Below are 14,172 nucleotides of genomic sequence, written 5' to 3' on the forward strand. Positions count from 1 at the left end.
AACACATGGAATTCCGATACAAGGCCTGGGGCAGGTAACTAGTGTCCCTACAGACTGGAGCAGGCCAGTCGGCGGGAGGCACTCCCAGGGGGAGGCGACACACTAGGAGTGCCTTCAGTCACCAGCTGAGATTGAAGCACAGTATGGGGACACTTTTAGGCCCTGCATGTAATTGTATACGGATGGCAACTTCAGGGCGGTTGGCATCCAGGAAAGGAGCGCTGGTGGTGGAAAGGTTAAGGTTGCATGCCTGGCTACTAACTAGGTTGAAAGCACAAGTCACTCAGTGTGAGGGAGACGCGGCAGTCTGACAATGTAAAGCTATGTAGCCGTGGAAACCGTCCGGGCAGTTCTTCTGTCCCATATTGTCACCGAGTCCTAATCCACTTGAGAACAGTGGAGTCTGCTTTGCGTCAATCGCTGTCCGCTCCCCACCCCAGTGAAAATGTGCTTCTGAAGCCACGCTCGACCTTGGCTTGTTCCATGCCAAGCAGGGCGGAGGACTGAGGCCCTTTTGCGCACCGACAGCCCGTCTGCTTACAGGTGTGGAGAAAGCCGGCTACTAACCAGGACAACAAAGACCCACTCGCATCTGGCTGGTTTCCATTTCTCAATCGTCTCATGATGGTGATGGAACTCCGTCTGGCCTATTCTTCTTCACCGGAGATTAGTGTGCCCTTGGAGAGCAAGCATGGCTCTGTCACCGGCTGGGTGTTTTCACTGGTAGCATAAACCTTATGTGTTAGATCACTTATTTGGCGTCATCAAGCCCTGAAGTGGACTGGATTAAACAATACAGAACTTGGGAGGTGTGTGTGTGTGTGTGGGGGGGGGTATATTCATCAGTGTGTGTGTCCAGCCCGATGTGCGGGATCAGCTTTGCCTCCGACATGAAAGTAACAACATCAAAAGGTGTGCTCTTGAGATTCTTCTATTGATAACAGAGACCCAATGGATGTCATTTTTTGGTTTCCGTATCTATCGTTAAGGGCACGGACACTGACCCTTCCCTCTAAGAAAAAGATTGCCGGTTTAAATCCCAATTGCTTAAAAACCGTTAAAAACTAGTCTCAGAATAAGGGGCTAAACAGTTCAAATGGCTTTTTTTTTTTTTAATGCTAAGAAAAAAGTCCACCTTCCAATGGTGAAAGCACTATTGTAACACAGGAAGGAAGCAAACAAGACAAACACACATACACACACGCAGATATAAAAGTCGACCAGAAATCACAAGACGTGTTAAGCAATGTTTTCTTAAGCAGAACTATTTTTTTTTTTGGTACTTAAAATGGACTGAAGTATTTGGTGCGGGTGGGCTGGGGGTAGATCAGTATTTCACAAGATTTTAACGTGAAAACCAGCTGCAACAAAGCCTTAGCTTGTTGAGTTTAAAGAGCAAGAACAAAAGGAGATGATGAAAACACAGTAACTACATCGTACTTTTTGACAACCAGAGGCGTAAAGCTTACTGAGGACACAGCTACATCACAGCGCACACAGGACGCCAGGAGAACAGGACACCTGGTGCCGACACCGCATCACAAAATGATCGCCCCGCTCGGACCCTCATTCTAGCTGGTTAAGCACCTGAGGGGTAGGAGACAAGAAAAACGGAGAGCAACCCCCCTGCCCTCAGGGAATGTCCCCCCACCTACTGGTGGATGGTTTTCGTCATAGTTCCAACACAACATTCATCGCAAATAAGTCAGAGTACCAGGGTCTGGCTCCTTGCACATGGTAGCCTGGGAAATGCAGTAGAGGCTGGGGGTGAGGTCAGGTGTTCCCTCTAGAGAGGAGACACCACGTTCAAGCTGTCTTTTCCTGGGCAAGGTTTAAATCTCAGAGGTTACGTACCCCCCAGAAGGGCACATGGGCTGTAGTTATATGCCCACACAAGCTCGGGAGAGTTTGGCCATCTTGCGGCCTTCTTCCCCGCTCCAGGAAGCCTTCTCTGTACCTGATCTCTCAGTGTCCACCTCGCCACCAGCCTCTTGCCCTTGGCTCCTCGTGGGTCAGAAATCCAGGTTCTACCCTCACCACTGGATATGTCAGAGGGGACACATGTCCCAAAACTATCAGGAATGCCCAGTGCCACGGGGGTCCATGGAACTGAATTGCAACCATTGCCCTCACGCCAGGGAAGGAGGGAAAAACACAGGGGCTCCCAGAGCTCCTGCATTTAGTGGTCCCGGCCCTGCACCTAGAGGACGGACCCTCAGTCCAAAGTCCTCAGACAGTGGGCACCCCAAGGACCCCGCTCGCTCCGCTCACAGCAGGGTGGAGAGATCGAGAATCTTCAGGAGCAGAAGGCTACTTTCAAGGGCCCGTCCCCCAGTACTCAAGGATATGTTTGAATGGATAGTTTCCCTTTCTGCTGAAAGGGAGAGGATCTCTGGAGAGAGCTTATTTAAGCAGAGCACAGATAGTCAAGAGCCTACCCTGAAGCCACTTTAAGGCAAACCCCGAGGGGAGTGGTTCTGGTAATTCAGTCAAAGGGTCCCCGGTTTCTATTTTGTATGTCTCCTGTTGAGGTTTTGTCTTCTCTTCAAAGTCTTTAGGTGAAAAACTCTTATCAACCAGCTCCCACCTCCCGGCAGCACACATTGAGGGGAAGGTGGACTAGAGGTTCTGCCCTTGGATTACAAAAGCCTGGAATTATGTTAGGCGGAGCTGCGCTGCACCAGAAATTCTAGCCTTGGGAAAAGAGGGCAGGAGAGAGTCTTTAGAGAAAGCCATTTTTGGTCTTGCCTACAATACCGTGATCTTGTTCAACCATGGTAGGGCTGCTTGGTGCACTCCGAGGGATTTCTTGTCTTGCCCTCTTTGTGGAAAAAGGTCCAATGTGGTCGCTTCACTACCACTCAGGAAGACAGCCAGACAGTCCAGCCTGAGAGCTGGGGCCCAAAGAGCACAAACACAGCGTGAGGTAAAGTTGGTCTAAGAAATGCCCAACCTGGATTTGCCAACCAAGAGGGTTGTTAAAATGCAGTCTACACATGACCTGACTTGCTAAACACGTGGTAGTTATTTCTCCCAGCGTCACCTGTCTCTATCAGCGACATGAACGAAGGGGTGCATTCTTACGGCAGGTACACAGAGTGACTAGAAGAACCCCGGTCTTTTGCACCCAAATGGCTTCCAGTTTGAGCTCCTCGAGATTGTGAAGGACAAGGGCGGGGGACAGAGAGATCCTTTCTTAGAGACTCGCTGAGAAAGGCTCTCTTAGGAGAAGGGAGAGCCTTTCAGTAAGACGCCTGTGCCTACAGACATCACACGATAGCAACAGTAAAGCTTAATAAACAGTGAGAAATGTGGCAAGGTAACAGCCCCAAACCATGAAGCCACAGGGAGAGGGGAGAAAAGTTGGGCACAAATTAGAAATATCAAGTGAAAGTATTTTTGTATTTCTAAAATTTCATTTCTGTTCTTAAATCAGTATGGTGACTTTCATTGTTTGGTCAGTATATTATCATCTCTGCTAACTTAAAATTCAAAGTCCACCAAAGGCCAACCCCCACCTCAAAACGCCTGGAAAAACGAGTAACATTTGGGGGTGGGTGGTGTTTGTTCATGATTTGGGAGAACATGCGAAGTCCTCTGTGTAGTTAAAAAACGCCATTTCCCTCCCATCCGCGGTCTTCCAAGGAGCCTTTCCGTATAAACAATGGTGGAATTGGAAACCCCATCATGGAGCTGAGGGCAGCAAACCAATGGCCACGAGGGTAACTCTGCTAATGTACTCTGGTCAGATCTCCCAGGAGTTTGGCCCAAAGAACCTGGGAGGATCCCCGCTTGCTGTCCAAGCTAGTCCAGTAGGGGCAGACCACCTGCAGAGAGCCCTTCAGTACACAACGTGACTTGACTTGGTGGGAGCCCTTCAGAGTGTCTTACACAGCGGTCCTCCACCTGGATGCAAAACACAGGAAGGGCAATCTGACATCCCCCCACAAAAATGCATCCTAACTAAGGTCCTCCCGGGGAACACAGGGTCTATACAGACACACAGTGGTAGGATCCGTGGGAGAGTTTTACTTGATGTTAACAAATTCTCACGATGCTTCTCAGTTGTCAAGTTGCCTAATTTTTTACTGGGGCCAAAGATTTAAACAAATGAATAAACCAAAACTGCCAAAATGACACACACACCCCTTTCCTGTTAGCTTTTCTGTAATGAATACTCAAAACTCTCTGCTACTGAGTCAATGCTGACACACACTGACCCTATGGAACAGGTTAGAAAGGCCCCTGTGGGTTTCTGAGACTGTAACTCTTTATGGGAGTAGAAGGCCTCATCTTTCGCCTGTGGAATAGCTAGTGGTTTTGAACTGCTAACCCTGAGGTTAGCAGCTCAACATGCTACACCACCACCACCAAGGCTTTATAGCTATGATTCAGATAGCGCTTACTTGACTTCCTACCACAAAGATTTGAGGCAGTGTCGCACTATATAAAGGTAGCTACAACAGCTCCTATTCAAGAAACTAGGAGAACGCACTAGACAAATGCTTAGCATCCAAGCTGTCATGGGGGTTGTGTAGTGTGGCTCACATTTCTCGGTTGAGACATGCTCCTAAGACCAGCATTCCACTCATGCCCCCCCAAAAACCACGACCCCAAGCCATGACAACTTGATAGGACACAGCAGAAACTCTCCAGCAGGCTGCAGACTGCCCTTGGGGACTGCCCCGCCCCCCCCCATCATTACTCTCGACCACACTGCTTACAACACTCAGTAAGCCCCGCAATGGAAAGAAGGCTAGTGACAGAGGGCCATCGTTGGCTGCAGCCCGCCATTTTAAAATACAGCCCGAAAGATCGCAGAGAGCATGCTGAAAGCAACGACCTCCTGAGCATGGGAGTCTGAGCGTGAAGTGCACCTTCCTCCCAGGCAACGCATGGGGTGACCGACCGTCGGACGCTTGTCAGAAGGGGAGGAGGAAGAAATGCAGTCGAGGAAGGTGAAGGGGACGGAGGAAAGCGCGTGAAGACAGTGGGTTACGTCTCTGGTTTCTCGATGCACCGAATCTGGGAGGCCCATGGCCATGGGTGGTTTGGCTAGACTACACGAACTGCCTGTGTCCTTTCATTCCCCACCATCACATCACCCATCTTCTCACACCAGGAGGGTAGGTCCCTAGAAGGGAGTAAATGCTCCAAGTATTTAGATTTTAGAATCAGGACAGAAGACTCTGAAAGGTATTTTTGGATGGAGTTTGGCACAGGTAGAGACATCAAAAACTTCTCAGAAAAGTGCCCACGTCTCCATTCCGTTTCTCTGCCATCGTGTTGAGCCTCCTGTACGGCCTCTTTTCATGAGATTGAACTCCCAGGAGGGGGTGTCTGGACCCTCACCTACAACGTGGACCTCGATGGACATGGCAATGAAGGCACAAATCAAGGGAGGAAAATGTCTTTTTAACAAAGAACCACTTGACAGTTTCTTTTAAAAAGAGACAAACGAAGCACAACTAGCTAGGGCTTAAGGTTACACTAAACAGCGAGCAAAAGCTAGAATATTCAGCAATTTGCAACTATGTATTTGGAATACAAAGTAAGGGTACAGAAAAAGTACATTTAGCTCTTAGGTAAAATTAGGCTGCAGAGCTTCTGGCAAGTAGGTCCTGAGGGCTAGAGGAAGTTAGACAAGCCGGACCGAGCACAGCGGGAGAGCAGCAAGCTCTTCCACTCATCTTTTTAGTACTCAACATCTACCACGGTGGCTGGCTGGAGAAAAAGCGTCATTGAGTGTTTCTTGAATTAACGTATGTATCATAATGTCCTATCCGTCTAATTCAAACCTAGCCAGGGAAAAGGCCCTCCGAAATATAGTCCACAGTTGGTGGTATTCAAGAAAGTTGGCCCAGTCCAGTTCTATTTCCTCGTTTTAACGCCATGAAAGACTTTTCAAAGGCTTTTAAAAATCCAAACTAAAACAATGTTTACTTCTTTTTCCCCCTAAAAAACTCGTAGCTGACACTCCAGTGCTGAATGAAAATGAAGCCATCCCTGGTTAGACCCAAGTCTGTGAGGGCCCCACCCTCCCACAGCCCACACCACCATCATCAAGGTGAGGCAGCCTTACTCTGAAAACCAGCCCCGTCCTACGCAGGGGACAGCATGCATGGCCCTTCTGTTCTCATGTCATGAAACGGAGAAAATCCCAGCACGGTCCAGGACGAATCCAAAGTAACGTTGCGAATTTCAATGAAGACAACATTCAACAGAGGGGAGACCCGATCAGAAGAGCAAAACCAACCCCTCATAAAGAGTGATGGGGTCCCCTTACAGAAGGGTCTCGGGGAGGAGACGAGCCAGTCAGGGTGCGATGTAGCAATGATGAAACATACAACTTTCCTCTAGTTCCTAAATGTTTCCTACCCACACCCTGCCCCCACTATCATGATCCCAATTCTACCTTACAAATCCGGCTGGACCAGAGGATGTACACTGGTACAGATAGGAACTGGAAACACAGGGAATCCAGGACAGACGATCCCTTCAGGACCAGTGGCATGAGTGGCGATATTGGGAGGATGGAGGGAGGGTGGGTTAGAAAGGGAGAACCAATTACAAGGATCAACATGTGACCTCCTCCCTGGGGGACAGACAACAGAAAAGTGGGTGAAGGGAGACGTCGGACAGGGCAAGATATGACAAAATAATAATTTATAAATTATCAAGGGTTCATGAGGGAGGGGGGAGCAGGGAGGGAAGGGAAACAAATGAGGACCTGATGCCAGGGGCTTAAGTGGAGAGCAAATGTTTTGAGACTGACGAGGGCAACGAATGTACAAATGCGCTTTACACAATTGATGTATGTATGGATTGTGATAAGAGTTGTATGAGCCCCTAAGAAAACGATTAAAAAAAAATAGTGATGGGGTAAAAAATAAAAGTAATACAAATTAGGCCATGGTAGAGAAAATCAAATGTAATACGAGTACCTCATTAAAAACCAAACAAACACATGCATACAACTAGGACCACCACAGCGAGGAGGCCGACTTGAGTCCTGCCCTCACGGTGGACAGAACCACCCCCTCCAGCCAGTAGGGAGGTGCCCAGTATTGGAAGGTTAAGAGCTGACACTGCTTGGCTTAAGGTGACCAACAGGGGTGGGGGGTGGGGCAACTGCCAGGACCATGGACCACTTACTGAGCTGTCCCTTGTTCCCCCAACTGTTCCAAGGACAGAAAGACTGCCACAGGGGGCAGGGGCCGTGCTGGCTCCCTCCAGGGGGTGGGGTCCAAGGGTAGAAGCACCTATACTCAGACTAACCATGAGAGAGGGGCAGTAGTAGTCGCTGTGGCTAACTTAAAGAAGGGGTTGACAAATCAAGTGGTATTGATTGACCTGGTGCACGGACCAGATCTGGCCAACGAGGGTTTAAGGAAGAAGAAAAAGGAGTGAGCTATGAAGCAATGTATTGGAAAATAAGGCCACCTCTTGTTAATGATAGAACCAGTCTGCTTCTTACAGTTGGATCCATGAAGAAGTATCTGTATGAAGCATTTAATACCTAACTGTGGGTTTCCTTTAAAAAACAAATCTGGTACTATCCTCGTGCATCTCTCTCTCCCTCCCTCTCTCAGCTCTGGCCCGCCTCACTTCCTCGAGGAGGCCGTCTACAAGGTTCCTCTCAGAAGCACCCCTCTGTGAAGCTCAACCACAGGCCCCTTGTGTCTCCTGCAGACAAGGACGGTGGTGAAGGGTGACAGGGGCTGCAGACTCCGCCGAGGGAGAGGCCCCATGCGTCCCGTTCACCCTTTTCTAAAGAAGTGCCTGGCACAAGTAGATACACAATATATTTTTTGAATGAATAGGGAAAAAAATCTTGTCAAATCTTTATGAATACTTAAACATACAAATACAGGAACATGGGCAGCATCCAATAGGAAATAATCAAATGCTCAAAATACTGAAAATGACAACCTATAAAGACCAGTGAGTCTGGTTTCAAAGAGCAAGAGGCAAAGATCTCCCTTCAAGGTAAATAGCAATGCATTCACCTCCCGTTTGCTGCACAACCCAACGGGCAACTCTGTCTGGAGCTCCCTTTCACCACAGGGCAGTCAGTACAGAAACTGTCAGCCCTGTGGGGGGTTGGGGCTGGTTCAAAGACCAAACTCAGACTGCAGAGAAGTACTAGCTGACAAACTTGCTCAACTGCTTCTCTTCCCGTGTTGTGTTTTCATTAGAAGTTCGTACTTGAACAACCTGACATGGACTGTGTAAATCACGAACATCACATTCTGAAGACAGACGGCCCTTTATCTGCTGACCACAGTCCCATCACACTTCTCTAGGCATTTTGCAGAAGCAATGACATTTACCTAATGCCCGCTTCCTAATGCAACCTGGGAGATAGAAACGGAATTCCAATGAAACTGCTCAAATCAGAGAGCAGAGGGTCCGCGGCTGGGATATTTTTAAACACGTGCTGTAAAAGGAGAAGTTAGATTTTTCGATGGGCTTTCTATGTGGAGGTAATTTGGGTATATCCCTGAAAGTAATGGCACTGCCACCTGCGTTTTTCCTGGGTGTGAAGGAGGACAGGCAATAGACGGCTATGGTTTACACAAGGAGCTATTGCCAGTTAGAATGTGGTCAACGGGCCAGGGGAACAACTCTGTGTATTTACTGCAGCCCAGGAGCAACTTCAGCCAGCAGCACGGTGCGACTGAGCCTGGAGGCAGGGGCCAGGCTCCGTTGGTTGGGGAGGCCTCAGTGGGCATGGAGAAGAGGCCTGGGAAGATCTTCAATACAGTTTCCACAATGAAGTTTTAGCCGTCAGCAGACAAACAAAGAACCAATGGTTAAGCCCCAGTGAACACGTTTAAGGTCAAGGATTTCAAAAGTTAATCCACTTTTCTTCCCCCACTAGTTTATTTTTGGTAAAAGGCAAAAAATTTTAGTTTTTCTACAAGGAAAATCTGCTCCTAAATGATCATTTGAAAATCTTGATATATATTATATATTAAAAAAGACACAAAAATAACGGAGACATGGGAGTAACAGATTAGGTACTGTAACATTATAAAGGTTTGCCTAAAACAAGAAGCAGCACGCACACAGAGCACGCGCACACACGCACACCCCCCTAAATTTATGCAAACTAAAAATGTATAGAAACAGCACAATACTGTGATACTGATCATGATACATCCCCTGTACACATTGCTACTGCTGTTAATAATAAACCTTTGGGACACTCAAGTTTTATGCCCAAGAAGACACCAGCAAGTCGTTAAAATCAGCTCTTGCTCCTGGTCTGGGAGGGTATTTCTAGACATGAATCTTCCCGTCTAATATCCGAATCTAGGAAACGGGTTCCACAAGGTGCTTTCACTGAGGAGACCTCAAGTGCTGTTTTCTCTCTTGGATTTTTGGATCGCAAACAGTCCACGGGGACCACACACACATACTCGGACAGAAGAGTTGTGACATGAGAAGTCTTTGGAGGGGACTTGATTGGTGAAGCTTTACGACATGCTTGAGCAGCGCACTGACGGGGAGCCCATCTGAGTTAACACTTTGTCCAACCACTGCAGAGGTCCGTTCAGATGGAGTTCAATCCAGCAAGGCGTGCTCGTGACCGTCTGCCTTCTGTTGGAAAGAACACAAGAAAATATACAACTCTTAGCAGAACACAAGAAAATATACAACTCTTAGCTATGTCTAGGTACATGCATTAAACAAACAAACCAAAAAACCCTACTGCCAGTAAGTCAATTCCAACTCCCCGAGACCCTATTAGGGCTCTGAGAAATATACATCGTTAAAGGAGCAGACAGCTGCATTTTTCTCCCTCAAAGGAGTAACTGATGGGTTTGAACTGCTGACCTAGCAATTAGCAGGCCAACACTTAGCCCAAAGCACCACCACGCCTTGAACTCAGAAAAATTAAAAGATCCTATCTACTAAACCTAAATTCATTTTAAAAGCATTCAGTTTGAGTATTATTATTTGAGGGGGCGGCTGGAATTTGGGGGGATGTCTTTTTCTTAAATTACAACAAACTTGTTCAAGTCTTTTAAAAAACAATTTCTAAAAGCATTTCCTCTAGAATTAAACTGTTGGTGACTGCTACTGGATGCCATTCAGGCAGCTCCCAGTGTGCACAGCCTCTGTGGACAAAGAAGTAGATCGCTGTGATGGGTTCTCACTGGTTGGTTTTTAGGAAGGCGATCGCCAGATCTTTCTTTCTTGGCCTTAGCCTGAAAGCACAGATGAAACCTAGTCAGCCCCATAGCAACATAGCAGCCTTACCTGAAGATGGCTGGCGTGCGTGCGTGCAACCAAACCTGAAATGTCCACGTGGAAGTTGAGAATTCTACCATGAAACCACCATTGCAACCCTAAAAGCTGATTTGTGGGGTGACTCTACTCTTTAGCACCCAAACATGCGACACTCTTCAGAGAAAGCAGGCACTATGAATAATTAGGCCAGAACAAGAGGTGCACACCAGGATGCCCTTAGCCACCCAGGGCCTGTGATCACCTGGCTTAAGAAACACAGAACATACAGTGTTCAACCTTCTCCCACAGACCCTATGAATAACATCCCTGTTAGCCTCATCCTTCTGGGTTTGAATCCACTCCTCTAGTCCGTGAGCAACTTGGGCTAGTCCCTAGGAACTCACAATTGTGCAGGGACTTCCTGTCACTCCCCTGCACTGGTTTCAGTTGTCTTATTTGCTAGGCAGGACAAATCAGTAAGTCAGTGTGCTTCTTCAACGTGACAGTCCTTCCAACACCACCAACAGAATGCCACAGCTACCTGTTCCTTTCTGAGCACACGTACCTAGTAGGGCTCAACGCTGCATTTCCAAGGACGTGGCTTTCCCTAGCAGATGGTGTCAGTGCCCCACTTAGCCGCTCAAATTCCTCTGTGGCTCTGGCCAATGTCCAATCGAAGGGACCTGAAATCTCTGCTCAGCCCACATACACAGCAGGCTACGTGTGCCAAGGAATTACCATACTACCTCGAGAGTCGTCCTCAACCAGCGACCTGTGACTTGGCATTGCACAGCACACCCTTCCCGGGCAGGATAATTCTGTGGACTTATACCACTTGCAGAGATTTCCCTGAAGGAGCAAGCTCCCATGACCACCCATGGTGGCAGGCAGCTCCATTACGGTACTGGCTGCCTTCCCTGCCTTATTTCCTTCCCCATTCCTCACCGGTGTTTCCTGCCTCGCCTGACATAGGCTGCTCTCCAGACAAACGGCGCACGGATCATCACAGAACAGTGCTAAAGGAACGGACAGTACAGACTCAGAGCCTTGCTCCCTGTAGATACTGTGTGTGTCTACATACCATAAGCTGCACTTAGCACGCTCTACACGTTGACCCGTGTTATCCTTTCTCACCTCGACAATGGACCTGTACATTTCTTGAGGGTAATAACTGCTGTCCCACAAGAATTTCGCTGGGAAGTCTTCCCCACCCACCCTCCAGCTCAGTCCTTTAGACCGGTTCCCCAACTCAAGACCACTTCAAAGGAACGTAACTTCCGTTCCTCACTGATGCCAAAGCTGCACATTGGGCGAACCCAGAACTCCTTGGGGGAGGGTTATAGACAGGGGAGCATCATCCTCAGAAGTGTGGAGACCTAGAAAGAGTCACCTTGAGACAATACCTCTACCTCTTGATTTGTTTTGTTTAGTGAAGAGTTCTGTGACTTTGCAGCAATATTTTTTTACTTTCCCTTGCACATTTCCGGATTGTTAGATACTCAAAATGGCTTTACAGTCAGTGGAGAAGTTTCAGGAGCTAACCTGTGTCTAGTTCCTTAGTGCTGGATGCCATGAAAGGCATAGTTTATGATCGCTCTCTGTGCACCCTTCACCGATATGCTGGCGCCAGACGTTTTGATTTAAAGATGTACAACTATGTAACTGCATAAAGTCAAACAATACTGGCTACGAACACTGCTCTCTGAGGCAGTGCACACTACGGGACATCACACTCAGGGAGAACACACCTCTGACACTCTATCCTACCAGATCTGCAACAAGCTGCCTTTTGGTAAAGGAGAAAGATGAGGCTTTCTACTCCTGTAAAGAATTAGGGTCTTGGAAACCCACAGGGGCCATTCTACCCTGTTCTATAGGGTCTCTCATGAGGCAGAATCAACTTGATGGCAGTGCGCTTGGAACTTTCTGAAGAACAACAAAAAAGTGGGCCTAAAATCCCGCATCAGATATTGCCATCTGACTTTAATTTTAATATCAATTCAGGTCAATGAAAAGTCCAAAGGAAAACAGCTTTCAGCACTCACCTTAAAAGGGAAATAATTGAAACAAAAGAGCGCTACAAAAAAAAAAAAAGAGCGCTACAGCAAGCTCATAAAATAAACTCATCTACCAATATTACTTAGAAAAAAATAGGGCCAAACCTTCGTGATAGGGTAATAGAGTAAAACTCATTTTTATGCACGTATTCAACAAACAGAGCGCATACCTCACTGCCTCGGAAGTCACGTGCCTCAGAGAACTTTCTAAAGATAAGGAATCAAACCCAAACTGTGGGATGAAACAATATGACCCGAGCATTTCCTTAAACAGATACTCAGAGTACAAACAGCTGGAGTAAGTATTTCATAGTCCCACTTTTCAGTAAGCTGAAGAAGCCTTCCCTTTCTTTAATGGCGAATCCAACCTGTGGTCTAATTTTGAAACAGTCAGGTCTGAGGCCCAATTTGCTACTGGAACAAGCCATGGTGTCAAGGTTATGACGACCCTGAAAGAGCAAGCCCTGGTGGTGGTGATGGGTGTGCTGGTTTCAACCGACAGCCACTGTGCACGAGGAAGATGGGGCTATCGGCTCTCAGAAAGCCTGACAGCCTGTAGACCAGAGCAGGTCCATAGGAACAATAGGAACTGGAAACACTGGGAATCCAGGACAGATGAGGCTCTCAGGGCCAGTGGTGAGAGTGGCAATACCAGTGACAAGGGGAAGGTGGAGGAGAGAGGGGGATCCAATCACAAAGTTCTACATATCACCCCCTCCCTGGGGGACAGACAACAGAAAAGTGGGTGAAGGGAGACGTCGGACAATGTAAGACACGACAAAATAATAATTTATAAATTATCAAGGGTTCATGGGGGGGTGGGGGTGGGGAATGAGGAGCTGATACCAAGGCCTCAAGTAGAAAGTGAATATTTTGAGAATGATGATGGCAACAAATGTACAATTGTGCTTAACACAATGGATGGACGGATGGATGGATATAAAGAGTTGTACGAGTCCAATAAAATGATTTTTTTTTTTAAAGACAGAATTAGAGAAGCACAACTTTTTAAACCCTAATAAAAATCTTGATCCAGGAATGAAAGAAAAAAAAAAAAAAGACTGATAGCCTACATTGTATTCAAACAAGCAGCCATCTAAGCAAGGAGTCAACTAAGTCCACATGGAAAAAGCACACCAACCAGTTTGATCCAAACATGACAATAACAAAAGTCAAATATGACAAAGGGATAAGTATCAGAGCTGAAATTGTGAACACCCAATGCGTGGAAGGCTATGGAGGACAGTGGGCACCCAAAACCCATCCGCAGATTATCTAGTCAGATTAAGCCACTGGCAGATCCTCTCTAGCCACAGGCAAAGGTCTGGAACAGCCCTACTGTCAAACATTGATCGATGTAAGCCGGACTACTCTGGATCAAACTTGATATTTGGTCAGTTTTCCTCCCTTCTGGACTCAACCGGAATTTGCTCCAGGTGCAAGGTTATACCATGACAAAAACTTCTTCCCTGGATTTTCAAATATTGATGGTGGTTTTTTTCTGTCTTACTCATTGTTTGCGTCTTTAACTTTACATTACTATTGTTTTATCCTTTCCACTGTATTTCATTTTTGTCCTGGTGGGCTATCAGTCCGTGAAACAAAATAGTGGATGCACAGATAAAAACTGACACAAGGGTTTTTGGAGATGAGAGGGAGGAGATTCCAGGAGTCAACACTGAAGCTGGGAGGCGGAGGGAGCACGAGAACTGAATGTGATTGCCCAACCCATCTTAAAAGTGTTTTCATCATTGGGGGGGCTACGTTCTAAAATTGATGGTGATAAAGATTGCACGATTATTCTTGGTATGATCGGACGATTGAATTGCATGACATGTGGATTATGTGCCAATAAAATGGTGTGTGTGTGTGTGTG

General features: G+C 47.1%; 1 protein-coding gene across 2 annotated transcripts in view; it reads right to left on the reverse strand.

Annotated features, from left to right (window-relative positions):
* Nucleotides 1–7,407: 7,407 nt before the first annotated feature.
* SMAD2 (SMAD family member 2) overlaps nucleotides 7,408–14,172 on the reverse strand; it is a 50,882-nt gene continuing 44,117 nt past the window's right edge. For both annotated transcript variants that reach the window (XM_004702975.3, XM_004702973.2), the window contains one exon: nucleotides 7,408–9,606. In XM_004702975.3, coding sequence (XP_004703032.1) covers nucleotides 9,483–9,606 — 124 coding nt within the window. In that variant the 3' untranslated portion in view covers nucleotides 7,408–9,482. The remainder of the gene's footprint in view (nucleotides 9,607–14,172) is intronic.

The sequence above is a fragment of the Echinops telfairi genome, unplaced genomic scaffold (assembly GCF_000313985.2).
Source record: "Echinops telfairi isolate 266 unplaced genomic scaffold, ASM31398v2 ScPeMD7_7400;HRSCAF=8409, whole genome shotgun sequence".
Lineage (NCBI taxonomy): Eukaryota > Metazoa > Chordata > Mammalia > Afrosoricida > Tenrecidae > Echinops > Echinops telfairi.